Raw genomic sequence first — 27,859 nt, 5'->3', positions numbered from 1 at the left:
TCATTGAATTCAATTAATTACTGAGACCATTGATTTTGTTGTATGTACCATTTAATCCTAATCTTAGCCCATCTCACCATAATTAATTTAAAGGAGAAGGTGGCTGAGTTAGTGCTGTTATAGATGGCCATGGTGGGCAGGAGACCAGATGATGTGTAGAGCTTCAGTTGGTTCTGGTACTGTCTAGCTGAGCCGCCTGGTTTCTTCCGTAGCATGCAATCCACCACCTGGAATGAATGAGATAGAATGGCAATCACAAGGACGGACAAATTACAATGGTTTGTTTACCCCCCCTGAAATGTTACTTTGTACGTTTTCCATTGAACATGGCTTTTAAATCTAGAATGAGGCTTTATCTGGGTCACGGAAACTGGCCCTAAAAGTAGTCATCATAATTCTGGGACACAGCATTTGTTCCAGGCAACACAAGGGGGCGCCAGATGTTTAATGAGAGCTGCTGGAGCAACATACCAGATTGTCCAGGCCGAGGTACAGTCGAACCCTTTTGCTATCCATATTTCCTGACACACACTGAAATAGTTTCTGTTGCTCTGGGTCATCTGGTTCATCTGTGTCATTTGGTTCATCTGTGTCATTTGGTTCATCTGTGTCATCTGGTTCATCTGGGTCTAAGTGCATCAACGTCATGTAAAGAATTAATCAAAAGAAGTCTGCCAGCTAGAAAAACAGTAATCTGTTCACATCCAATGCAAATAACAGCCCTATGCATCATCAAAATTGGTGGAATTAAATGGTGCCTATCTTTTCCATTCATTTGGGATTGATGCATATGTACACGCCACTACATATTTATTTGGACAGTGAAGCTAAAACGTTTCATTTGTCTCTACAGTCCAGCATTTTGGATTTAAGTTTTTAAATCATATGAGGCGCCAATACCTTTTATTTGAGGTAATTTTCATACATATCTTTTACTGTTTAGAAATGACTACATCAAGCCTGTTACTCTACAAACTTGTTGGATGCATTTGCAGTTTGTTATGGTTGTCTTTAAGATTGTTGTGACCAATAGAAATGAATGGTAAACAATTTATTGTGCCTTTTATTGTAAATAAGAAAACACTATGTTTCTGAATACTTCTACATTAATGTGGATGCTATCTTGATTATGGATAACCATGAATGAATCATGAATAATGATGAATGATTAAGTCCTGTGGGCAGATTCTGTGTGCAGAAAGATTATCCAAGACATGCTAACCTCTCACCATTACCAAAAATGGGAGAGGTTAGCATTTTTGTGTGAGGGGCGTAAGATATTTATGCCTCTTTCTCACTCATCATTATTCATAATTCATTCATGATTATCCACAATAATCCGTCACCTAAAGTAGCAGGCGTAACAAGGCGCCTGAGCGTAGTCCCCACATCCGTTTAACAAGGGGAAACAGAAGTTAGGTTGAAAATACTAAACCTCTGAAAAAAGGAAACATCCTCCTTCTTTCTGCCGACCCTGCGGAGAGTGAATAACATTCCGTAATCATGACGAAGGTATGAAGTTGATTTTGAGTCCAACCCGCAAAAATACCTCCAAATGGTACCACCTCCCAAGGCCAAACACGGAAGAGATACATTCTAGAGCAGTGAGAGAATGCTCTATAGCCTACTTTCTTTTTTTCACATGATTTTATTTGATATTTTATCAACAATACAAAACATACACACACAAAACATCATCATACAAAACATCAACTACATCACTGCCCATACCCACTAACCCTCACCCCTATCTCCAGCGCACGTATCACTTTCTGCCACATGGCGTCAAACTGCACGATTTTGTTTCTCTCCGTCGCCACTCACTTTACATTTTTAGATAGTATAAAACATTTGACCTTTCCATTGCGTAAACAACGGAGGTTGATTTCCAGTTTTTAAGGATATGTTTTTTAAAGAGTTTTTTAAATTTAACCTTTATTTAACTGGGCAAGTCAGCTGCAAATGATTGATAATAAATGTATTGTCCAACCCATCAGGTATCTTATGCCATGTTTTGAAATATACAGACAGACAGACAAATTAAAAGTAAATTTACATTGTAATACTTCTTTCCAACTCCACCCATAACTGTTGGACTTTATAAACATTCCCAGAAGGCATTAATTGTGTGCAAAGCTGTCAGAGTGAGCAAAGGACATTTGGCAACTTTGAAGAATCTCAAATATATTTTGATTTTACACTTTTTTGGTTACTACATGATTCCATATGTGTCATGTCATAGTTTTGATGTCTTCACTATTATTCTACAATGTAGAAAATAGTAAAAATAATGAAAAACCCTGGAATGAGTAGGTGTGTCAAAACTTTTGACGAGTACTGTATGTTGTGCAGAAAAAAGTAAATTATGAATTATTTTGTCTTAGTTAAGAACAAATCGGTATTACTGAAAATAAATACAAAAACATTGGGAGCCATGCCATTCTGAAGAGGTTTATATTACCTGTAACATTTATGGGAATATTATTATATTTAATTAAAATGCTTTCATATTGTTAAGTAATGGGATAAAGTTATCTTTACAGTGCATTCGGAAAGTATTCAGACCACTTCACATTTTGTTAAGTTACAGACTTATTCTAAAATGGATAAAATAGTTTTTTCCCCCTCATCAAGCTACACACAATAACCCATAATGACAAAGCAAAAACAGGTATCGCAAATAAAAAAATTAAAATATAACATTTACATAAGTATTCAGACACTTTACTCAGTACTTTGTTGAAGCACCGTTGGCAGCAATTACAGCCTCGGGTCTTCTTGGGTATGACGCTACAAGCTTGGCACACCTGTATTTGGAGAGTTTCTCCCATTCGTCTCTGCAGAGCCTGTCAAGCTCTGTCAGGCTGAATACTTATGTAACCGTGATACTTGAGTTTAAAAAAAATATGCGATAGCTGTTTTTGCTTTGTCATTATGGGGTATTGTGTGTAGATTAACGAGGAAAGAAACAAACCAATTTAATCAATTTTAGAACAAGGCTGTAACGTAAACAAAATGTTGAAAAAGTAAAGGGTTCTGAATACTTTCCGAATGCACTGTACGTACATTGTACATACTGTACATTTGAAGAAAGACTACCACATAAGTACTGTGGTTGGTTTGGATTACCTTATAAGGTAAATGTAAGTATATTGGCTGGTGAGGGTCTACTTGGGGTGAGTGGGTCCTCCAAGAGACTGAAATGGGATGAGTGGAGGACCGAAGCACACCTCAGAGAAGTGTCTGATGCCCTCCCAATCACCCCATCCCAATCCCCTGGACATAGTTTCTCTCTATTATCACCAATAGCCACCATTAAATCGCAGTTGTAATGACAAACGAGGAATAATAATACTTTGACTTCCTTTCCTATCTGTCCAGATCTCTTATTAATTTTACAAGTTATAAAAAAAAGAAAAAAACATCCCAAACCCATCTCTCTGCACCACCCCCTCCCTGCTCTCCCCCATTTAACCCTAACCAAGTCAAGCTTTTCCCCACCTCCCATCCTTACCCCCCCAAGCCAAGCTTGTTCCCCCTTCCATCCTTAACCCCCCAAGCCAAGCTTATCACCACCTACCCTCCTTCCCTTACCCAGCCAGGCCTAGTTTATCCCAACCTCCATCTTCTCCCCCCTCCTCTTTTCTCAAACACACCCCTCTACACATCCTCTTACTCATCCATTCCCTTTCATTCACACACAACATATACTCCATGCCTCCGCACACCCATTCTCTCCCGCCCTCCTACACATATTCATCCTCCCTCCCTCTCCCCTTCATATGCACAGACACATCCACCCATACACTCACAGATCCATAGAACAATTGACAGTTGACTTACACTAGTGTTAAACAAATCAATATATATTTTATATTTGAGATTCTTCAAATAGCCACACTTTGACTTGATTACAGCTTTGCACACTCTTGGCATTTCTCAACCAGCTTCACCTGGAATGCTTTTCCAAAAGCCTTGAAGGAGTTCCCACATATGCTGAGCACTTGTTGGCTGCTTTTCTTTCACACTGATGTGTGGAGACATTTCACTGGAGCTAATGTAGAAGGAAAAGCTGTGTACATTTGCAAATACTGTGCCATTTTTAGATGTACAGGGTAAAGTTGATAATTTCATAACGAGGACAGCAATCAATTTTGCGAGGCGCACTGCATGGCCCAAAGCAGAAGATTACTCTGTAAAAACCTACAATTGATCAAAACCATTCAATTTTGAGATGGGGGTGAAATCCAAAGTTGTGCCTTATATTGATCGGCTATGCCATAGCTTATTTGTAAATGATAAATATTGATTCATTACTAGCGCAAACACTTAAATTGCAAAAATTACAAGTTAATTAGTGGGTGATTTCAAAAGCAAAGTGTGTGTGTGTGTGGGGGGGGGGCAGAAAAACAGAGGCTACATTTCCCCCCCTCCCCCTAATTTGATAGTAGTAGTGGGGTGGTAGATGCCTAGTCTCCCTTGTGGCTCTACACAGGTGCCTACATAGTACATACACCACAGACATACATAATTTACACACAGAAGTCAGCTCAGACAGATACAGCTCAGAGGCCCAGCTCATGGAAAATGAATGTGTTTTTGCAACAAATGTTGTGCATCGTATCGCATCAATTCATTCTCTAATCAAACCAAATTGTTTCAAACAAATCTATCATTGCTGTATTGTATTGGAGCACATCCCTAGGGGACCAAATACATAAAGTGCTTTCATTTCTAAAGAGTAAAACATGAAAAAAAATAGAAAGTGACATAATTTACTGTCTCCTCATATGGAACATGTGATCTCGAATCCAAAATGCTGGAGTATACTATAGAGCAAAATTCAACATTTTAGCTTCACTGTCCAAATAAATAAACACACCATGCCTGGTAAGACATGGACTTATCCCCTCATTATACTTATTTTGGAGTAGAATGTCCTTTTAAAACTAGCTACTTTCTTTGACACAATGTGATCAGCTTACCTGATATGTTGGTTCCAAACTGCACCCTGACTAACAAAATGGTTATGATGAATATAACCTGGGTCACCTATACAAAACATTAGGAAATGTCATTTGTGTCATTCATTATTAGTTAGCTACAGAACGAAATGCGTTTTCACAAGCCAAAATCTAGATTTAGGACACATTGGGAGTCTGTACCTACACAGAGGGCTTCCTTTTGCCAGGTAGCAGGCTTTTTTCCGATTTTTTTTTGTTGTAAAGCCAATAAATAAAATTGGCACTGTACAATTGTCCAGAAGAAAAAATCCCATTGAAAAATTTGCCTATTTAGCCTATTCATTGACGGATTCAACAGTCTATGTACATACATTTGACTGATCATGCTTAATTTGCATAATTTTGTGGAATTAACTTGGTGCATGTGTACACTATATTCCTTATGTATCTTTTTTTTAATCACACACATACAGCATACAGCATACAGAGCCATTGAGTGGAAAATATGTCAGACTGTGTAAGAGCTACTGCTGCGCTTTCAAGACAACTGGGAACTCAGAAAAATACGAGGTCATTTCATGACGTCAGTGATCTTCAGCTCGTAAAGTCAGTGCTCTACAGGCCGGAGTTGGATGACCGTTCAAAAACGTTTTTTTCCCCCAGGCAGGCTTCATCAGCGCGTCACACTTCACTTTGCAACGAGCTGGAGGCTCATTTTTCAAAAACATGTATTTTGAAAACATACTTAACTGTTTAAATCCTGAACGTTTTGATATATATTACGAGGCATGTCTTACATTGCATCAAGATAGCCTATTAGATCTCCTCTTTCTACATTTCTAGCGAATATTTTCATCTGTCACATGAAACCACTTGAATGTGCAGTGCCCTCTCGACAATGGTGTTTTCCCGCCAATTGCATTATGGAACGAACATTCCTGCGTAGCCTACTGCCTTGTGTGCATTGCTGCGTTTATAATCTTAATAAATAATAGTTTATCAACTTTAAGCTACATGTTCTGATCTGTTGCATCAGACTCATTGCTTTTTAACGTTTTTGTTTTATGCAGCATAGGCCTACTGGTTGTATGAATTTGAGATCTATCTTCCCACAAATGTCCAGACTGGAATAGACAATCTTTCTCGACAAGCTGACCAATAGAATAGGTAGCCTAAACTTTTCTACTATAGTCGATTCACATAGGATAGTGATTTTTGCTGTTCATTAACTTACCCATCTTGTTGGCTGAGGAAAAGTAAATGTCGACAGTTATTTTAACATGTTCAAAGATATTTACCTTGATTGAAGGTCGATTAATCTCCATAGTCTGACGCCCTACAAAGCTAGCAATTTTGCAGAGTCGTTGCTTCTGTAATTTATGTATAGTTTCAGTCAACTAGCAAAACATTTACAACTTTTAAAAATATATATTTTGCTACACTACAGATGATTGACTAGTAAGCCTTCAGGGTTGCTACCAACTGCTAACACTGAATTCTGGGATTTGTAGTGCAGACAAACTACAACCAGAGATATTAGCAAAAATAGAATGAGCCAGATGTTTCTACAGGAAGCTCTGGGACCGGCAATGCCAATTTACTCATCGATGAAACATTTGATCTCAATACAATTTTCTGTTCCCCGAACTAGATTATGTTACGAACAGAGTAGATTAAGTTATGTAGACTTTACCTTTTACCAAAGTTGATAAAAAGTGCGTTGTTTAGATGCGCATTTCAGAGTAGGCGTTCCATAACGGAAAACCACAAATATATGCAAGAACGCGACAATAGGATCTCACTATCTCGTGCTTGTCCTGCCGACTATGATTCATTTGCTTATTTTGTGAATGGGTGGAAGGTAGCCTAGCTGTTAGTGTTTGACTAGTAACCCAGCCGCAAAGGTTGATTTGCCCTTGAGCAAGGCACTTAACCTTAATTTGCTCCAGGTGTGCTGATACTGCTATGGCAGACCATATAAAGCAACACATTTCACTGTACATATCCTGTGTATGTGACAACAATAAAACATCTTATTTAAAATCTTTGATAAAGGCTAGAGTACTCACATGGACCTTTCTGAAACAGTTTCTGCTATAACTGCATCCCACATTTAATTTAAGTGCATGCTTCACTTTCAATCACTTCTAACCTGACAACAAAGGAACTTTTTTATTTATTTAATGTAATGTTAAGAATGTAGTCCTGTCAAAATAGAAATACATCCAGAATGCACCCTAAGTTATAAAGATCTGTGTGAGTTGGTTAGGTGAGCATTATACTCTCCCTTCCGACATTTCACTTGAACCATATTGAGCTGGAAAACGACAAGAAAGCTATTGTCCTTTCATGGAGTTGGGGAGACAGCCAAGGCCACTTTCAGAAGTACTCATTCCTAAAATATGTCCTTGCTATATATAAAACACTTGTCTTATTATATTCTCAGAATCTATCAAAACCCCTACTCACTCTAGCCTGGTCCTATACTGTATGTGTCACAAAGAGTTGGTTAAAGAACATTCAGCACGGGACCAGGCTACCACCCCACCAACCCAAGCATTGTCCCATTTTGTATTATATGTGCTGTAGCCAACTCTTCTACACAGAGAGAAGTTGGCTACAGCACAAATAGGCTAATCCTACCCCAACCCACCCGTTCTGATGCAATTCAAACAGCTAGGGTTCAGTGATCATATTCAGTTGTTATTGTGTCCATTGGTATAACCACAGAGGCCTTTCCCAGCCCTGTGTTTGGCAGTATGACAGTCAATGCCTGTAGCCATCGCTCTATCAGTCTCCCTGAGAGGGTCCCTGCTACTGATCCAAAGGGTTCAGTTGGAGAGACGTTCTAGAATGCTTGATTTGACATGAAGTTCGTCATCTCATCAGACAGGGCCTGTATTCATGAAATATCTCAAAATAGGAGTTCTGATCTAGGATAAGTTTAGCCTTTTAGATCATTATGCATAAGAATACATATGGGGTGGGGTGGTCTGAACCTAGACCAGCACTCCTACTCTGAGATGCTTTATGAATACATGCTCTGGACTGCATATGTATAATTGGTCTCGTCGTCGTATCCAATCCCTCAGTTCTTCATCTAGTTTAGTCCTCTGCCTTGGCCTCCATCTCTCCATCTTCGTCATCTCCGTCCACCTCAGCGTTCTCTCTCTCCAGTTGCTCCAGCTGGCGGGCCAGCTCTGTCTCATCTATGTCTGTCACAACCTTCGCCTGGAGGGGAGGAAAACATAAGACATTAACACATGGACATTGAAGGCGCAATGTCCTGAACATTGAAGACGCAATGTCCTGAACATTGTTGCTGTATATAATACTGTTTTAATGCGAGATTTTTCAATATTTTTTTATTTACATGAAACTTCTAACCACCCCACCTTGGACTTTCCATTGTCCCCCTCTTTCTATAGTGTATTAAAATACAGCAAACATACGATTTTATGTAACTTATGACAGTAAGGTAATTGTACTGACCTCCATCTGGATGTTAAACACGCCTCGCTTCTCCTCAATCTTCTCTTTGATGGCAGCCATGGCCTGGTTGAGGACAGAGAGACCCTCTGTGCGCTCCAGTGTGGTGGTGGTCATGACGTAGCGTGGCGGCGCTATCAGATTAATCTGTCAGGGACCCAAAGAGACACTATGTTGTGATACATACAGCCTTTTCCCTGACACAGATCTTGGACTAAAAGTCACTTTCAGTGGATGCTTTAGTCTTTTTTAATATATATTTTTAAATGTGTATACAGTACCAGTCAAGAGTTTGGACACACCTACTCATTTCAAGGGTTTTTCTTAATTAAAAAAAAACAATTTTCTACATTGTAGAATAATAGTGAAGACATCAAAACTATGAAATAACCAATGTGGAATCATCTAACCAAAAAATATATTTTACATTTGAGACTCTTCAAAGTAGCCATCCTTTGCCTTGATGACAGCTTTGCACACCATTGACATTCTCTCAACCAGCTTCATGAGGTAGCCACCTGGAATTCATTTCAGTTAACAGGTGTGCCTTGTTAAAAGTTAATTTGTGGAATTTCTTTCCTTAATGTGTTGTGACAAAGTAGGGGTGGTATACAGAAGACAGCCATATTTGGTAAAATACCAAGTCCATATTATGGCATGAACAGCTCAAATAAGCAAAGAGAAACGACAGTCCATCATTACTTTAAGACATGATGTTCAGTCAATACGGAACATTTCAAGAACTTTGAAAAGGTTTCTTCAAGTGCAGTCGCAAAAATCATCAAGCGCTATGATGAAACTGGCTCTCATGAGGACCGCCACAGGAAAGTAAGTTCCAGAGTTACCTCTGCTGCAGAGGATACGTCAAGGTATTGGATGTGCCATCACAAAACCCTGACCTCAATCCTATAGAAAATGTGTGGGCAGAACTGAAAAAGCATGTGCGAGCAAGGAGGTCTACAAAACCTGAAGCAGTTCCACCAGCTCTGTCAGGAGGAATGGGCCAAAATGGACCCAACTTATTGTGGGAAGCTTGTGGAAGGCTTTCCAGAATGTTTGACCCAACAATGTAAAGGCAATGCTACCAAATACTAATTGAGTGTTTATAAACTTCTGACCCACTGGGAATGTGATGAAATAAATAAAAGCTGAAATAAAATCACTACTACTTTCTGACATTTCACATTCTTAAAATAAAGTGATCATCCTAACTGGCCTAAGAAAGGGATTTTTTACTAGGATTAAATGTCAGGAATTGTGAAAAACTGAGTTCAAATGTATTTGGCTAAGGCGTATGTAAACTTCCGACTTCAACTGTATGTATGTATGTACACACACACACACACACACACACACACACACACACACACACACACACACACACACACACACACACACACACACACACACACACACACACACACACACACACACACACACTACCGTTCAAAAGTTTGAGGTCACTTAGAAATGTCCTTGTTTTCCATGAAAACATACATGAAATTAGTTGAAAAATGAATAGGAAATATAGTCAAGACGTTGACAAGGTTATAAATAATGATTTTTAATTGAAATAATGTCCTTCAAACTTTGCTTTCGTCAAAGAATCCTCCATTTGCAGCAATTACAGCCTTGCAGACCTTTGGCATTCTAGTTGTCAATTTGTTGCGGCTATCTGAAGAGATTTCACCACGTGCTTCCTGAAGCACCTCTCACAAGTTGGATTGGCTTGATGGGCACTTGTTACATACCATACGGTCAGGCTGCTCCCACAACAGCTCAATAGGGTTGAGATCCGGTGACTGTGCTGGTCACTCCATTATAGACAGAATACCAGCTGACTGCTTCTTCCCCAAATAGTTTTTGCATAGTTTGGAGCTGTGCTTTGGGTCATTGTCCTGTTGTAGGAGGAAATTGGCTCTAATTAAGCACCGTCCACGGGGTAAAGCATGGCCTTCCTTCTTCAAAAGAATTTTTACCCTGAACAAATCTCCCACTTTACCACCACCAAAGCACCCCCAGACCATCACATTGCCTCCACCATGCTTGACAGATGGCGTTAAGCACTCCTCCAGCATCTTTTAATTTTTTCTGCGTCTCATGAATGCTCTTCTTTGTGATTTTTTTTATTTCACCTTTATTTAACCAGGTAGGCTAGTTGAGAACAAGTTCTCATTTGCAACTGCGACCTGGCCAAGATAAAGCATAGCAGTGTGAGCATACAACAAAGAGTTACACATGGAGTAAACAATTAACAAGTCAATAACACAATAGAAAACAAAGGGGGGGTCTATATACAATGTGTGCAAAAGGCATGAGGAGGTAGGCAAATAATTACAATTTTGCAGATTAACACTGGAGTGATAAATGATCAGATGGTCATGTACAGGTATTGGAGATATTGGTGTGCAAAAGAGCAGAAAAGTAAATAAATAAAAACAGTATGGGGATGAGGTAGGTGAAAATGGGTGGGCTATTTACCAATAGACTATGTACAGCTGCAGCGATCGGTTAGCTGCTCAGATAGCTGATGTTTGAAGTTGGTGAGGGAGATAAGTCTCCAACTTCAGCGATTTTTGCAATTCGTTCCAGTCACAGGCAGCAGAGTACTGGAACGAAAGGCGGCCAAATGAGGTGTTGGCTTTAGGGATGATCAGTGAGATACACCTGCTGGAGCGCGTGCTACGGATGGGTGTTGCCATCGTGACCAGTGAGCTGAGATAAGGCAGAGCTTTACCTAGCATGGACTTGTAGATGACCTGTAGCATGGACTTGTAGATGATATGTAGCGAGGGCCAGCCGACTAGAGCATACAAGTCGCAGTGGTGGGTGGTATAAGGTGCTTTAGTGACAAAACGGATGGCACTGTGATAGACTGCATCCAGTTTGCTGAGTAGAGTGTTGGAAGCCATTTTGTAGATGACATCGCCGAAGTCGAGGATCGGTAGGATAGTCAGTTTTACTAGGGTAAGCTTGGCGGCGTGAGTGAAGGAGGCTTTGTTGCGGAATAGAAAGCCGACTCTTGATTTGATTTTCGATTGGAGATGTTTGATATAAGTCTGGAAGGAGAGTTTGCAGTCTAGCCAGACACCTAGGTACTTATAGACGTCCACATATTCTAGGTCGGAACCATCCAGGGTGGTGATGCTAGTCAGGCATGCGGGTGCAGGCAGCGACCCGTTGAAAAGCATGCATTTGGTTTTACTAGCGTTTAAGAGCAGTTGGAGGCCACGGAAGGAGTGTTGTATGGCATTGAAGATTGTTTGGAGGTTAGATAGCACAGTGTCCAAAGACGGGCCGAAAGTATATAGAATGGTGTCGTCTGCGTAGAGGTGGATCAGGGAATCGCCCGCAGCAAGAGCAACATCATTGATATACACAGAGAAAAGAGTCGGCCCGAGAATTGAACCCTGTGGCACCCCCATAGAGACTGCCAGAGGACCGGACAGCATGCCCTCCGATTTGACACACTGAACTCTGTCTGCAAAGTAATTGGTGAACCAGGCAAGGCAGTCATCCGAAAAACCGAGGCTACTGAGTCTGCCGATAAGAATATGGTGATTGACAGAGTCGAAAGCAATGGCAAGGTCGATGAAGACGGCTGCACAGTACTGTCTTTTATCGATGGCGGTTATGATATCGTTTAGTACCTTGAGTGTGGCTGAGGTGCACCCATGACCGGCTCGGAAACCGGATTGCACAGCGGAGAAGGTACGGTGGGATTCGAGATGGTCAGTGACCTGTTTGTTGACTTGGCTTTCGAAGACCTTAGATAGGCAGGGCAGGATGGATATAGGTCTGTAACAGTTTGGGTCCAGGGTGTCTCCCCCTTTGAAGAGGGGGATGACTGCGGCAGCTTTCCAATCCTTGGGGATCTCAGACGAGATGAAAGAGAGGTTGAACAGGCTGGTAATAGGGGTTGCGACAATGGTGGCAGATAGTTTCAGAAATAGAGGGTCCAGATTGTCAATCCCAGCTGATTTGTACGGGTCCAGCTTTTGCAGCTCTTTCAGAACATCTGCTATCTGGATTTGGGTAAAGGAGAACCTGGAGAGGCTTGGGCGAGGAGCTGCGGGGGGGGGCGGAGCTGTTGGCCGAGGTTGAAGTAGCCAGGCGGAAGGCATCCGAACACCTCAAACTTAGATTCGTCTGTCCATAACACTTTTTTCCAATCTTTCTCTGTTCAGTGTCTGTAATTTTGCCCCTCTTAATATTTTCTTTTTACTGGCCAGTCTGAGATATGGCCTTTTCTTTGCAACTCTGCCTAGAAGGCCAGCATCCCGGAGTTGCCTGTTGACGTTGAAACTGGTGTTTTGCGGGTACTATTTAATGAAGTTGCCAGTTGAGGACTTGTGAGGCTTCTGTTTCTCAAACTAGACACTAATGTACTTGTCCTCTTGCTCAGTTGTGCACCGGGGCCTCCCACTCCTCTTTCCATTCTGGTTAGAGCCAGTTTGCGCTGTTCTGTGAAGGGAGTAGCACACAGCGTTGTACGAGATCTTCAGTTTCTTGTTAATTTCTCGCATGGATTAGCCTTCATTGCTCAGAACAAGAATAGACGGATGGGTTTCCGAAGAAAGGTCTTTGTTTCTGGCCATTTTGAGCCTGTAATCGAACCCACAAATGCTGATGCTCCAGATACTCAACTAGTCTAAAGAAGGCCAGTTTTATTGCTTCTTTAATCAGTTTTCAGCTGTGCTAACATAATTGCAAAAGGGTTTTCTAATGATCAATTAGCCTTTTAAAATGATAAGCTTGGATTAGGTAACACAATGTGCCATTGGAACACAGGAGTGATGGTTGCTGATAATGGGCCTATGTAGATACTCCATTAAAAGTCTGCCGTTTCCAGCTACAATAGTAATTTACAACATTAACAATGTCTACACTGTATTTCCGATCAATTTGATATTATTTAAATGGACAAAACCTGCTTTTCTTTAAAAAACAAGGACATTTCTAAGTGACCCCAAACCTTTGAATGGTAGTGTATATAAAACCATTTTTTAAGGAAATAAATTATTGGGGAAAAAATGGGTTCCCTGCTGAATAAGTCTGAATACCAATGGTCAAGGATTATACATACTATGTTTAATCTGGATCCGTAAAAAAAATTGACTATTGAGGGGTGTTTCTTGTTGTTTTATTTACCTTGATTGGCATGGCGTCTGTGGAGCAGCCCAGCCCCGCCCTCAATGCTTCTTTGACAGCATCAATCCCCTCATACCCGTAACAGGCCACCTCAATGTCTGAGGGAGACATGGGAGTTGGCTTAAGTGGGTTCCCAAAAATATTATTCGAACACACAGTGGCAGTTCTAGCTTGTATGGCTCCCTGGGCGAACACCCCTTCAGACATTTGGAACAACACAAATAATCATAACATTTTAAACTATATAAATATAAAATATACAAAAGACTAATAAATAACAAAAAGTAATAACAAAGACAAATAGAAACAAAGTGTATATAAATACTAAGAAAAAAATGATTGAATTACACTATTACTAACAAAAAACCCACAAATAAAACTAAATTGCACAAATCCTATATTACAAACACACAAATAGAATAACACACTTATAAAGAAGAGAACCTGCTTATTACACTATTGCACGTGAAACAAGAAACACACAAACTAAATTGCACAACTAATTGCATTAGTACTGTACAAAGTTAGAAGGGTGCTATTTGACAGATTCCCCCGCTCCCCCTACCTCGGGCTTCCAGTGGGGAGATCTGAGGTCAACCTACCCCTGCCCCCCTCCCCATCTCGTACTTCTGAGTTGGAGACCTTCCCAGGCAGTAGACTGCCTAGCTCATAAACTAGAATCAGGGCGCCCACTCCGACAAGGTTAATTGACCCACAGTCCCACACGGTGACATGATATCATTGATGTGATGTGCAAATGAGCGATAGATAACCCATCGCACAAATGTGCCGTGTCGGCATGGGATGCCCATGTCGTCTCTCCCTAAATCCGCCACTGCTAACACATTAGTATAATGCTATATCAAGATTCACCAAGACACTGCTGTGTATATGATGTACATGTACACAGGTAAGTGTTAGGTGTACATACCTGCCCTGATTTTGACAGCTTGTGGGGTCAGTCTTCTGTTGATGTTGTCAATGAGGACAGCCTTCTCCTCCTCTGTCAGGTCCAGACAATCTAAAACGGCTGGGTCCCTGTGGGCCAAAACACCAGTCATTAACACATTCAATCCTGGGAGGTCCAGGGAAATAGCTAAATTATATATCTATTGATGCAAGAGAAACAGATTTGCATCTAGTCTCGCTTGGGCAGATTTGTATCTAACCAGGAGACTAATCTATGGAATATTTTTCTTCCATTTCTAGTTCCATAAGTCTGTTTGAAACTAAGAATGGAAAATCATATTTTTGTGGATAAATGTCTAAACAAGAGAATCCCGTCCACCAACCCTGACCAGGTTGTCAGTACTTACGCCACAGCCTGTTTGAAGACATCATAGGCTCCGTATCCAGGCCGCTTGTACTTCTCATCAAACACCCAGGCGGTGCGGGTGAACAGGCTCTCCAGCTGCTCATCTTTGGTGTACTCCAGAACCTCAGCCACATGCCTCAATATGCTGTACACCTGTCATGACAGAAGACACACAAGTCTAGGTTCCCCTCCAGAAATTATATCTGAATATATCAGTTGACAACACATCTAAGAGTACCAAAACTTAACATAACCAGCCCTTCTATATTGTCAGCCCAAGGCAAAAGAGTATATTGTACTAGGGTTGTTCCACCAACTCTGACTTTTGAGAAGTGTTTATTGGTAAAAAAAAATATATATATATAAAAAAATATATATATATTTCACCAAATTTGAACATTGTCATAAATAGCAATAAAGGGGTTAAATAAATAAAAATGACTACAGTAAATTTGAGGAAGAATGTACTTACATGTGTGATATGTGGTTGTGTCTCATCTAGGTATTTTAAGAATGCACTGAGCATCTGCTAAATTACTCAAATGTAAACGTAAGTGCCAAATAAAGTAACAGACTTGACGCTTTAATCTTAAATCATGCATAAATCCCCTTGTGACAGGGGAGCTTGTCGTGTGCAAAAGGGAGCGGCAATTGAATGAAAGCTTCACAAAAACGTTTAAAAATAAATAATAATTCTAGCCTTTCTATCTACAGGTAATGAATGACATATTATGCTCGACCCACTCAGTTTCCCACCACAAAACACCAGAAAATTGCCAAAAAGAGCAGAACTAGCTCACCTGCTTTTACACTATGATTTGACTATTAGATGTTCAATGTATCTTAAAAAATATATATTTAAAAAGGAATAGTTTCACCATATTAAATATAGTTCAGTTCATGTAACAGGGTTGACCATAAATGAGGGTCAGTAAATTATTTACTAATGAATAATCAAGTTCAGAAATGACCATCAAAGCAACCAAATAACTAGGGCTTTACAATGATGGTAAAATCTTGGAGAAAGGCTTTGGTTAAGTGGGTTAAAATCTTCCTAGAAGTCAGAGGGTACATGGAAGAGACATGTAAAAAACAAGGACTTTTGGCACTTTAAAATCTTTAAAGTCTTTAAAATGCGAGGATTTAGATAACCTACCGTTTTGGATTTGGTGAATTTGTCTTCGCACTTGATTGCCTCCTCGGGTGAAACTCTTCTCTTGGACAGATCAATGTAACCTAGAGAGAGAGAGCAGGGAAATGAACCGGTAAAGTATAGTATATCCCTATCACAATGAGAACAGGACAACTAGCTTAGTCCCAGATCTATTTCTGTCTTGCCAAATCCTATGGTTATCTGTGACAAGAGTTGGCAAGGCAACACAAACAAATATGGGACCAGGCTACAAGTCAACTCATCACATTCAGAGCATTTTTCCTCTCACCTTTCTCCTTATCCACTCGGATGACGACCACACACTCGTTGCGTCCGATCCTGATGAGTTTGTTGATGGAGCGGATACGTCTGCGAGACAACTCGCTAAGGAGGATCATGCCTTCAATGTTGTTGTACTCCAGTAGACTTACGTAGGCTCCCATCTCTGCGATGGAGCGCACGTTGACCATCACCACATCGTCCACCTCTGGAAACCTGTGCTGGTAGAATCTACAGCTGAGCGACGGCATCCTGCACTCCGTGATCAAGATGATTTCAAGTATGTGAGTAAGCAGCAGAGGATAGTAGTCATTGCATTCTCATTCTGCCTGTATGTTATCACACTCTGCCAAGCAGGCGTAATGCTTGCAAAATGTAGATCACTATATAGCAAAGTATCATGGACAGAGAACTAAGTAGGTTAACAGATGTATACGTTGTTGGACGAAAACCTTTGTACTGTATAAGTAGCAGGCTAACGTTAGCTCGCAGTAGCAAACAGCTGCCAGTGACTGCCAGCTTATTCTGAATGATGGGTTTCTAGTTAACTAGCAAAGCAAATCTAACCAACCGTATCTAGCTACAACACATTCACATGTAGCTAGAAAACCAGCTCGATAGGATACTAGCCCGAGGGACAGGTTAGCTAATGTTAACTAGCTAACGTAACGCTCGAGTCTCATCCGTTCATCACCAATCATTCATTCTTTCAGAACGTCACAATCAAACGTTATACTCACCTTATATAGTATATCCACAACTTGAGATTTAACTATATGAATATGTCTGTATTATAAGTTATTACATTAAACTGTAGTAATTGAAATGTATCAGTTGAGGGGATAAAATTCGACTGTTTCATCAACATGCGTGAACGAGGCGACAACTTAAACTTACCCGGAAGCGGAATTGGAAACATGCACTCCAAAAAAATACCATCGGTATTTTAGCAAATAGATTTCCCATTGAAATTAGCAGTTTGTGATTTCTCCACAAGGTGTCACCCTGTGAGTGTTTTGAAGCAAGTTTAACAAAGACACTGGTAGATACAGAGTACACAAAACATTAAAAACACCTTCCTAATATTGAGTTACAGGACTAAGATTGAATCCTACTACACCGGTTCTGATGCTCGACAGATGTGGCAGGGCTTGCAAACTATTAGACTACAAACGGAAACCCAACCATGAGTTGCCCAGTGACGCAAGCCTACCAGATGAGCTAAATGCCTTTTATACTCTCTTCGAGGCAAGCAACACTGAAGCATGCATGAGAGCACCAGTTGTTCAATAACTACTGTGTGATCACTCTCCATTGCCGATGTGAACAATACCTTTAAACAGGTCAACATTCACAAGGCCAGGCGGAATACCAGGACGTGTGTGCTGACCAACTGGCAAGTGTCTTTCCCTCCTAGACAAAAGGAACACCTACGTGAGAATGCTGTTCATTGACTACAGCTCAGTGTTCAACACCATAGTGCCCACAAAGCTCATCACTAAGCTAAGGACCCTGGGACTACATCCCTCTGAAATTGGATCCTGGACTTCCTGATGGGCCGGTAAGGTGGTAAGGGTAGGCAACAACAGATCTGCCACGTTGATCCTCAACATGGGGGCCCCTCAGGGGTGCGCGCTTTGTCCCCTCCTGTACACCAAAGACTGCGTGGCCAAGCACGACTCCAACACCATCATTAAGTTTGCTGACGACAACAATGGTAGGCCTGATCACCGACAACGATGAGACGGCCTATAGGGAGCTCAGAGACCTGGCAGTGTGGTGCCAGGACAACAACCTCACCCTCAACGTGAGCAAGACAAAGGATCTGATTGTGGACTACAGGAAAAGGAGGGCCGAACATGCACCCATTCACATCGACGGGCCTGAATTGGAGCGGGTCGAGAGTTAAGTTCCTTGGTGTCCACATCACCAATAAACTATCATGGTCCAAACACACCAAGACAGTTGTGAAGAGGGCACTACAACACATTTTACCCCCCAGGAGACTGAAAAGATTTCGCATGGGTCCCCAGATTCTCAAAAAGCTCTACAGCCGCACCATCGAGAGCATCCTGACCGGTTGCATCACCGCCTGGTATAGCAACTGCTCGCCATCCGACCGGCGCTACAGAGGGTAGTGCGTTCGGCCCAGTACATTACTGGGGCCAAGCTTCATGCAAACCAGAACCTATATAATAGGCGATGTCAGAGGAAGGACCAAAGAGTTGTTAAAGGAACGCCAAGTCTAGGTCCAAAAGGCTCCTTAACAGCTTCTACCCCCAAGACATAAGATTGCTGAACAATTAATCAGATGGCCACCAGGACTACTTACATTGACACCGCCCCTTTGTTTTTATACTGCTGCCACTCGCCATTTATTATCTATGCAGTCACTGTACCCCATGTACAAATGACCTTGACTAACCTGTACCCCCTGTATATATTATTTTATGGTTTTACTTTCATTTATTTAGTAAATATTTTAAACTATTTCTTGAACTTCATTGTCAGTTAAGGCCTTGTAAGTAAGCATTTCACTGTAAGGTGTATTCGGCGCATGTGAAAAATAATATTTTTTGAGTTGCACTTGCACCCCCGCTTTTGCCCTCAATTTGCCATTGCATAGACTCTACAAGGTGTCGAAAGTGTTCCTCAATTGTCTCAAGGCTTAAAAATCCTTCTTTAACCCATCTAATCCACTTCATCTACACTGATTAATGTGGATTTAAAAAGTGTCATCAATAAGGGATCATAGCTTTCACTTGGGATTCACCGGGTCAGTCTATGTCATGGAAAGCACATGGAATGGAATGTTTGTACACTTCTGTGTTGAGTTGACCACTTACATATTACATGGCATAGAAATTAGTGCATACCTCATACTCTTCCCCCTAAGGGAGTGGCTGTTGACTACGCTTGATGCTGCCGCCAAGTCTGAGGAGACTGGCCTTAGTTCAAGAAAAGTAATTTAAGTTTAATGGCTCCACCTTGCTTTGAGATTGAAATTAATGTGCCAAATGTTTTAATACCCCTGTCAGATCTTTTAAAGGAGGACATTATCATACAATGAAAAAGGTTTCAATCTCACTCAGTTCCGTTATCTTATCTATATTTTAGTGTCAATCAACTCTGACCCCACAATCTCTGTAGTCTGACCTCTTGGCATCATCATACATTCCTATAATTTCTACAGCAGCTCTTTAAACAGTGCTGAATAAATAAAATAACCCGCCTCTACTTCTATCAATTTGGTATTTAATCCACTTGAATAATTCATACAAAAACAGATCTAAAGAAAGTGATTTTTAATAATACAGCAACTTTACATTCATTAGTTCTACTTCCCAGTTAACGGCTCAAATCTACACAAGGTGTGTACTGTGTATACTAAAAAGGGAGACATTCTGAACTAGACTGGTCCCAGATCTGAATGGCCACCATTCTCAGAATAGGAGTGCTGATCTAAGATAATTTCCCCCTTTTTGATAATAATAACAATGAATAGGGATGACCTGATCCTAAATCAGCACTTCTACTCTGAGAAACTAAATACGGCCCTGTGTAGCCAACATCTATGGGAAACATGACAAATCACCAGAGGAGCTGCGTAAAACACACAGATCTGGGATCAGGCTAGCACTGAGCGGTTCCTGGAGTTTGATCCAAAACGGAGGGATGGATAGGCGTTCGAGTCATCATTCACAGGTGCATTACTCTGTACTTAAATCTATCTTTAACATTACAAATATATCAAATGTTAAGTATCTACTAGATACACCATGATTATCATCAATAACCAAAAAAAAAGAAAAGTGAAATGGTCTTTGCAAAACTATTTCCCATTGTCTACTAGAGATAATACTTGCCTGCATTACAGTGACAGTCCTGTCTCTGTGCATGCACACACACACACGAAGACACACACACACGAAGACACACACACACACGAAGACAATCACACACGAAGACAATCACACACGAAGACAATCACACACGAAGACAATCACACACGAAGACAATCACACACGAAGACAATCACACACGAAGACAATCACACACACGAAGACAATCACACAAAGTCAGCATATTATAATCAAGGGTGAGCTGAAACCTATGATCATAAACACCAGATGCAAAAACAAAAACAACAATTTTTCGGTTCGGTCAAGTTAATTTCAGACCCATATCAAAAAGTAGAACAAAATTTCAATAACAGCTTTGAAAAATCACTGACAAATAATAAAATCACACATTTAAGATGTCGCATGTGGTGAATACTACTGGATTAAAATACAGCATAGTTGGATAGGTTATAATGCATTTAAGTGAATTATAAAATGCATCGATTTCAAACAAAGCATTTATGAAGTATTGATTATTAAGAGAATCCCACAGACAGCGGTGCTCAGATGTTCCTTAGTGTTTTCCATGAATAGAATACTGCTGGTTACACTTGTAGAAATATAATTCAATTTCTATGGTCACAATCCTACAGATTAGCACAGGAAGTGTGCATGATGAATACTGAGATCAAGAAAATGAAGACATAGATAAAGTTACACCTCAAGATTTTAGTGTCATAACTTTTAAACACCTCTAATAATCTTTCTTCAATATCATCACTGTTGGTTTAAATCCTGTGATTCGGGACAGGACAGTTTTCTATTTAGTGATGACTCGTAGTGCTTGGGTAGAGGTAAGGGGTGTAGTGTGTTAGGACTGGTTTATCCTCCAGTACCCTTTTCACACTACTGAGCCAAGCTTTACTGCACTGACCTGGTTACGATCCACCATAGTTCCTGGAAAGGAAAATGTGAAAATATCAGAGCCAGCACACTCCAGTTTTGGTTGGCATGATAGTGTGAAAAGAATATAAGGTAAGTAGGAGAAAGTGGCTCTTCACCATCTCTCAAATCAGATTGTCTAATTAATGTGGTGTCAAAACACCATTCAGATGAACCTCCAGCATTATACTGTGCTCTAGTGCAGACCAGGGTTCAAATAGCATTTTAAATCTTTCAAATACTTTTAAGGTTTTGCTTTTTGCCGACCTGGAGAGACAGTTTGGGTAGGGATTACCGTTCTCGAACAATTCTATTTTCAATGATCCAAATAGTATTTGAAAGCAGGGCTGCTCTAGTTTAGAGGATAGAGGCCAGATGCAGAGATCATGACTGCGTCCCAAATGGCACCCTATTCCCTATATAGTAAATAACTGATCAGGACCCATAGTCCTACACCGGGATGTTATCACCTCACAGATGGTTTCATTAGGTGAGCAAATCACATCTGTGATGATACATTACTGAACAAACACAAACACACACACCCACACCTGACCTCACACACAGGGTCAAGGAAACAGCAAGGGTACAACAACCAGTGTGTGTGTCTATAGTTTTGTGTAGGAGTCATTCACTGCCCCCTTCCCCCAAAGACATTTTATGCTCGCAAAGTGGGGTGGGGGGCCCAACAACATTTCACTTAGAGCCACCAAAAGGCTAAGGCAAGCTCTGACCATGTCTGGGTATGGATGTGGGTACGCAGACCTGCAAGCCACTGCAGCCCCTCATGACGAGTTGAGATTTTCTTGCGGCCCCAACCTTTATCAAAGTTGCCCATCCCTGCCATAGATAGAAGCTATGGGTTCTTCTTATTATCCAGAGCTTCTTAAAAATAGAATATATTTACAATTATAAATAGTTATCAAAAGCAGAATAGAAGCACTAATTAGATTTCTGCCACCAAGTGCCAAGTCTTTACATACTTCTCTGGAATGTGAAAAGTTAATTTAGTGAAGAGAAATCCAGCAACGAAAAAAGGACAAATAATCAGAGCAATAATAAGACAATAATTAATTTCCCCAGGCAGTCTCAGAAGGGAAGAGAAGAGCTCGGCTCAGTTCAGTTCAACATCACATGTAGTGATAAGCATTTTAAGTGTTTTATTCATCTTCAGCTTGAGTGTTGATTGAGGATCTTCCACTAGTCTCATACTGTGATTCTGGTTGGAGAATGGAGTCAAGGCTAATTTTCAGCTAATAATTGTCTTCCCCCTGGGCAACTAATGTCCATGATCCAGGGTAGCTCTAGCTCTTCATTGAACCAGTGAGTGCTGTGTCAGGTTAGTGTTGTGTCTGTATTATATTGCTCCTTCAACGTAGCCAGGAGGAAGGGACCCACTGTGGCTCAGTGTCCAGTTTGTTGATGAGCCTCAGCAGCTCCTGATATGCCTTGTCCTGGTCTGTGTTCACGATGGCTGCGTCAAACAGGTGGCCAAAGTTCTGCTCCATCTCACGGGCCTTCTCGATGATGTCTCGCAGCTCCTCCGGCTTAGGTAGAGAAAGGGTAGGAGATAAGAGATGGAACACAGAGCATGTGTCACTACATTAGCTTGATGTCAAGTGAGTTAACTTTACTAAGGCTTATTAGATAAACCTTACTAAAAAAAGATGAGAAAACAGATTGTGATGTGTTAAAATGACTACCTTTGGGTTCTTGCTCTCCTTGGCCAGAAGGGCTCGCAACCGTTCTTGGGAGGGAGGAGCGATGAAGATTATGTAAGGCTTCAGATCAGAGTTACGCAGAATCTTCAGCGACTATAGCGAGAGAAAGTAGAGAGAAAGAAGGAGAAAGAAGAAGAGAGAAAGAAGGAGAGAGAGAGAAAGGAGAGAGAAAGAAGGGGAGAGAGAAAGAAGGGGGAGAGAGAAAGAGGGGGAGAAAGAAAGAGGGGGGAGAGAGAAAGAGGGGGGGGTGGGACTCAGTCAGACAGCAGCAACAGACATTTTATGCTCTCTTAAGGCATCAGCATGCTTCAGTTTGGCTAGAGCGTGTATGCTCGCATACTCCCTTAAAAAGACCTACGCTTGAAAGAAAAAAAAGCAGCAATAGTACCACTTGTCCATTTTGAGATACCGTAGCCAGTACACACTTCCTCTAAAGAGTCAGAAACAATTTAAGATATTGAAGAATCCCTACTGTTGACCAATCACCGATGAAGGGGCGTAGACTTCGGCTGCCGATTTCCCTGCTTCCTCAAGAAAATATTTTGTGTGCCTGAACAACTAGTCCGAACTGTTTCGGCTGGGAAGCATGCAGACGCCTTTATCCTCTTCTTTTCCCTGTTGGTCTCACCTCTCTCCCCGTCCTTACCTCACCTGGGTGTGCAGACACAGAAGACAGGCCTTTGCCCCCTCTCCCTACCTCTCCCCCTCCCTCCGTCTCTCTACTCCCCCCCGTCCTCACCTGTGTGTGCAAACAGAGCAGACAGATCTTGCCCGTGTTAATGAGTTGACGGACAGAGTCGGTACTGGTTCCGTACAGGTTCTTCTCAAAGTCTCCCGACTCGATGAACTTCCCTGCGGTGGCGTCCATGTCAAAGGCCTGACGAGAGACGAAGTGGTAGTCCCTCCCACTCACCTCCACATCACGCCTGTTGCGTGTCGTGTCTGGAATAAACCCACTTTTATCAACATTTGTATTGCTTTTAATAAAATTTAAAAAAATGAACAGGACAGGGGAACAGACAACGGCCCGCAAAACCATTAAACATTTCTGGAATGAACAAAAATGACAATTCTCATGAACCAAATTCTATATGTCTTGAGTAATACTAAGCACCGAGGTGTGCAGTTCAAGGGGAAAGTTAACCCTTGAAAATGCACAGGAATTCACACAAACACACTTACGTGGGACAGCTCCTCCAAATCTGTCTGGCTCGCTGGACAGCAGTCTCTGTCTTAGCTCGTTCTGCCCACAGTTGGGAGGACCAATCAGAGCAATGGGCCGCTTGCGATTGGCTGGCTGGTGGTAGAGCGCCATCTCCTCATAGGTCAGGATCTCCTCGTTGTCATAGTCTGGGGAGGAGCAGATAGACAGACTGTTTTAGTTTCATATCAAACAGCATTCATATCGTTGGCTCGAGAGAGAGAGAGAGACTTGGAGACTGAGAAAGACCTTTAACTGAAACGTCGACATACAGTGCCTTCAGAAAGTATTCATACCATAACTAATTACATATTTTGATGTTACAGCCTGAATTGAAAATGGATTAACCATCTACACACAATACCCCATAATGACAAAGTGAAAACATTTTTAGAAATGTTCGCTAATTTATAGAAAATTAAATATAGAAATATCTAATTTACATAAGTACAACAAATTGGTTGTTGATCATTGCTAGACAACCATTTTCAGGTCTTGCCATAGTTTCAACTTAAATCTACTTGAAAATCTAACGCCGCCCCTCTTTAGAGGAACAGTCTTCTTGGTAAGCAACTCCAGTGTAGATTTGGCCTTGTGTTTAAGGTTATTGTCCAGCTGAAAGGTTAAGGCTGTCCACCAGACACTAGTAGATGAAGACTGAACCAGATTTTCCTCTAAACTCAGCCAAAAAAGAAACGTCCCTTTTTCAGGACCCTGTCTTTCAAACATATGTATTTCTTTTTACAAATGAACTTCACAGATCTTCATTGTAAAGGGTTTAAACACTGTTTCCCGTGCTTGTTCAATGAACCATAAACAATTAATGAACATGCACCTGTGGAACGGTCGTTAAGACACTAACAGCTTACAGACAGTAGGCAATTAAGGTCAGTTATGAAAACTTAGGACACTAAAGAGGCCATTTCACTGACTCTGAAAAACACCAAAAGAAAGATGCCCAGGGTCCCTGCTCATCTGCGTGAATGTGCCTTTGGTATGCTGCAAGGAGGCATGAGGACTGCAGATGTGGCCAGGGAAATAAATGGCAATGTCCGTACTGTGAGACGCCTAAGACGAACGCACAATATCGCCATCAGTGCTCAGACTGTCTGCAATAGGCTGAGAGAGGCTGGACTGAGGGCTTGTAGGCCTGTTGTAAGGCAGGTCCTCACCAGACATCAACGGGAACAACGTCACCTATGGTACCCTTCCTGCAGACTCATCCTGACACGACCCTCCAGCATAACAATGCCACCAGCCATACTGCTCGTTCGGTGCGTGATTTCCTGCAAGACAGGAATGTCAGTGTTCTGCCATGGCCAGCGAAGAGCCCAGATCTCAATCCCATTGAGCATGTCTGGGACCGGAGGGTGAGGGCTAGGGCCATTCCCCCAAAGAAATGTCCAGGAACTTGCAGGTGCCTTGGTGGAAGAGTGGGGTAACATCTCACAGCAAGAACTGGCAAATCTGGTGCAGTCCATGAGGAGATGCACTGCAGTACTTAATGCAGCTGGTTGGTGGCCACACCAGATACTGACAGTTACTTTTGATTTTGACCCCCCCTTTGTTCAGGGACAAATTATTCCATTTCTGTTAGTCACATGTCTATGGAACTTGTTCAGTTTATGTCTCAGTTGTTGAATCTAGTTATGTTCATACAAATATTTACACATGTGAAGTTTGCTGAAAATAAATGCACTTGACGGTGCATGATGGAGCCACCACTATCCTTGAAAATATGAAGAGTTGTATTCAGTAATATGCTGTATTAGATTTGCCCCAAACACTTTGTATTCATGATTAAAAGTTAATTGTTAATTTGCAGTATTACTTTAGTGCCTTGTTGCAAACAGGATGCATGTTTTGGAATATTTTTATTCTGCTTCCTTTTCACTCATCAATTAGGTTAGTATTGTGGAGTAACTACAATGTTGTTGATCCATCCTCAGTTCTCTCTTATCACAGCTATTAAACTGTTTTAATGTAACCATTGACCTCATGGTGAATTCCCTCTCCGGCAACTGAGTTAGGAAGGGTACCTGTATCTTTGTAATGACTGGGTGTATTGATTCACCATCCAAAGTGTAATAATAACTTCACCATGCTCAAAGTGATAGGTAAAAATAAAAAAGCAGATGTTGACTATCTACCAATAGGTGCCCTTCTTTGCGAGACATTGGAAAACCTCCCTGGTCTTTGTGGTTGAAACTCACTGTTCGACTGAGGGACGTTACAGATAATTGTACGTGTGTGGTACAGAGATGAGGTAGTCATGTTAAATCATGTTAAATCATGTTAAACACCATTATTGCACACAGAGTGAGTCCATGCAACTTATGCGATATGTAAAGCAAATTTTATCTCCCGTACATATTTACGCTTGCGATAACAAAGGGGTTGAATACTTATTCTCGCAAGACGTTTCAGCTTTTCGTTTTTAATTCATTTCTGAAAATTTCAAAAAACATCATTCCACTTTGACATTATGGGGTATTGTGTAGGCCAGTGACAAAAACCTAAATTGAATCCATTTTAAATTGAGGTTGTAACAACAAAATGTGGAAAAAGTCAAGGGTTGTGAATCATTTCTGTCACAAACTCCCCTGTTCTTGTAATTTCTTCTACTATATATTGGAGTCATGCCAACTACAGCCCATAAAGTAATAATGTTCACTTTCACAGTACATTGTCTCTAGGCGAATGCTGGCTAAAATCAGTGATCTCCTTCTGTAACCCTGGGATATGAAATACGAGTAACAATCAATAGTGTGATGACAAGGAAAGTGTGTGGGGAAAGTCCATTAAAACAAGCAAAGTCTAAACATTCCAGAACCAAAAAACTCTTACTCAGACGATGTGGGAATACGGGCCGGGTCGTTCTACACCAGCCTGCCTACATCTCTGCTACAGCCCTCACTGCTGGTCTGGCCTTACCGTCGTTCTGCTTGGAGTTGTAAAGGAGCTTCTTCCTCTTCTTCTTGTTCTTCTTAGCACACCACAACTTTCCCGACTTCTCAGGCTCTTTATCCTCTTCTATGGTCTGCTTCATGGCCTCCCTCTGCTGCTGAAAACTCTTGCCTGCATTCACAGAGAGGGAGAGATGGTAACACTTCTCCAGGCATTGTGAGGTCTGATAATCTGCATATATAACCTGGCACTTGCCCACTGTTGTTGAGCCCTATTGTGAGGTAGTGTACCTGGTACTAGCCCGGCCAGGGGCTGGTTGTCCTCGTCTCCGTCCCTGTAGGCCTGCCACCAGTTGGGGTCGTCCTGGCTGATGATGTGGAGGATGTCTCCTTTCTGGAAGCACAGGCCCAGCTCTCTGCACGGCACGTACGGGTCATCAGACGGGTCATAGTCAAAGTGAGCTTTCACATGGACCTGGTGGAATAGAGGAAACAAAACATGACCTTGGTTTTCTAGTAGCTCGCACTGTATATTATAGAATTAAATAAAAAATATTCATATTTGTAAATATGGTCATGTTGCAGAGGCTCCAAAACAATTGACTGTTCATAATGGTGATGCATGCAGGAATCAAACCAACATTGGCCATGGGCCAAGATCATGCTCTGCAACCAGGGTTGGGGAGTAACGGATTGCGTGTAATCCGTTACTTGTAATGGAGTTACAAAAAAAAAAAAAAAACGGTACCACAAGTCCTCAACTGGCAGCTTCATTAAATAGTACCTGCAAAACACCAGTATCAACGTCAACAGTGAAGAGGCGACTCAGGGATGCCGGCCTTCTAGGCAGAGTTGCAAAGAAAAAGCCATATCTTAGACTGGCCAATAAAAAGAAA

The 27,859-nt window shown here is 41.4% G+C and overlaps 3 protein-coding genes across 9 annotated transcripts in view; all 3 read right to left on the bottom strand.

Annotated features, from left to right (window-relative positions):
- Nucleotides 1-7,013, bottom strand: part of LOC109894297 (cation channel sperm-associated protein subunit beta) — a 42,538-nt gene extending 35,525 nt beyond the window's left edge. For 2 of the 3 annotated variants that reach the window (XM_020487692.2, XM_020487693.2), the window contains exons 1-4: nt 6,263-7,013; nt 4,986-5,052; nt 472-629; nt 78-227 (exon numbers count right to left, since the gene is read on the bottom strand). In XM_020487692.2, the coding sequence (XP_020343281.1) occupies nt 78-227; nt 472-629; nt 4,986-5,052; nt 6,263-6,289 (402 nt within the window). In that variant the 5' untranslated portion in view covers nt 6,290-7,013. The remainder of the gene's footprint in view (nt 1-77; nt 228-471; nt 630-4,985; nt 5,053-6,262) is intronic. The other variant, XM_020487694.2, reaches the window with a different exon arrangement.
- Nucleotides 7,014-7,122: 109 nt separating this feature from the next.
- On the bottom strand, nt 7,123-17,256 carry LOC109894298 (eukaryotic translation initiation factor 2 subunit 1-like). Its single transcript, XM_020487695.2, has 8 exons — nt 17,092-17,256; nt 16,362-16,603; nt 16,076-16,155; nt 14,921-15,072; nt 14,536-14,642; nt 13,605-13,702; nt 8,457-8,600; nt 7,123-8,195 (listed from the first exon to the last, which is right to left on the bottom strand). The coding sequence occupies exons 2-8, from the start codon at nt 16,600-16,602 to the stop codon at nt 8,070-8,072; spliced, it is 948 nt and encodes a 315-aa protein (XP_020343284.1). The 5' UTR covers nt 16,603; nt 17,092-17,256; the 3' UTR covers nt 7,123-8,069.
- A 2,385-nt stretch (nt 17,257-19,641) lies between these two features.
- LOC109894296 (MAGUK p55 subfamily member 5-A-like) overlaps nt 19,642-27,859 on the bottom strand; it is a 54,932-nt gene continuing 46,714 nt past the window's right edge. For 4 of the 5 annotated variants that reach the window (XM_020487688.2, XM_020487687.2, XM_020487691.2 and 1 more), the window contains 6 exons: nt 27,255-27,438; nt 26,992-27,135; nt 24,039-24,206; nt 23,596-23,798; nt 22,839-22,949; nt 19,642-22,682 (listed from right to left, as the gene is read on the bottom strand). In XM_020487688.2, coding sequence (XP_020343277.1) covers nt 22,506-22,682; nt 22,839-22,949; nt 23,596-23,798; nt 24,039-24,206; nt 26,992-27,135; nt 27,255-27,438 — 987 coding nt within the window. In that variant the 3' untranslated portion in view covers nt 19,642-22,505. Of the gene's footprint in view, nt 22,683-22,838; nt 22,950-23,328; nt 23,799-24,038; nt 24,207-26,991; nt 27,136-27,254; nt 27,439-27,859 lie in introns of those variants that run through there. The other variant, XR_004210587.1, reaches the window with a different exon arrangement.

Source organism: Oncorhynchus kisutch, linkage group LG7 (assembly GCF_002021735.2).
Source record: "Oncorhynchus kisutch isolate 150728-3 linkage group LG7, Okis_V2, whole genome shotgun sequence".
NCBI classification, from domain to species: Eukaryota; Metazoa; Chordata; class Actinopteri; order Salmoniformes; family Salmonidae; genus Oncorhynchus; species Oncorhynchus kisutch.
The sequence above is the reverse complement of the archived record's forward strand: the minus strand, read 5'-3'. Positions and strand labels throughout refer to the sequence as shown.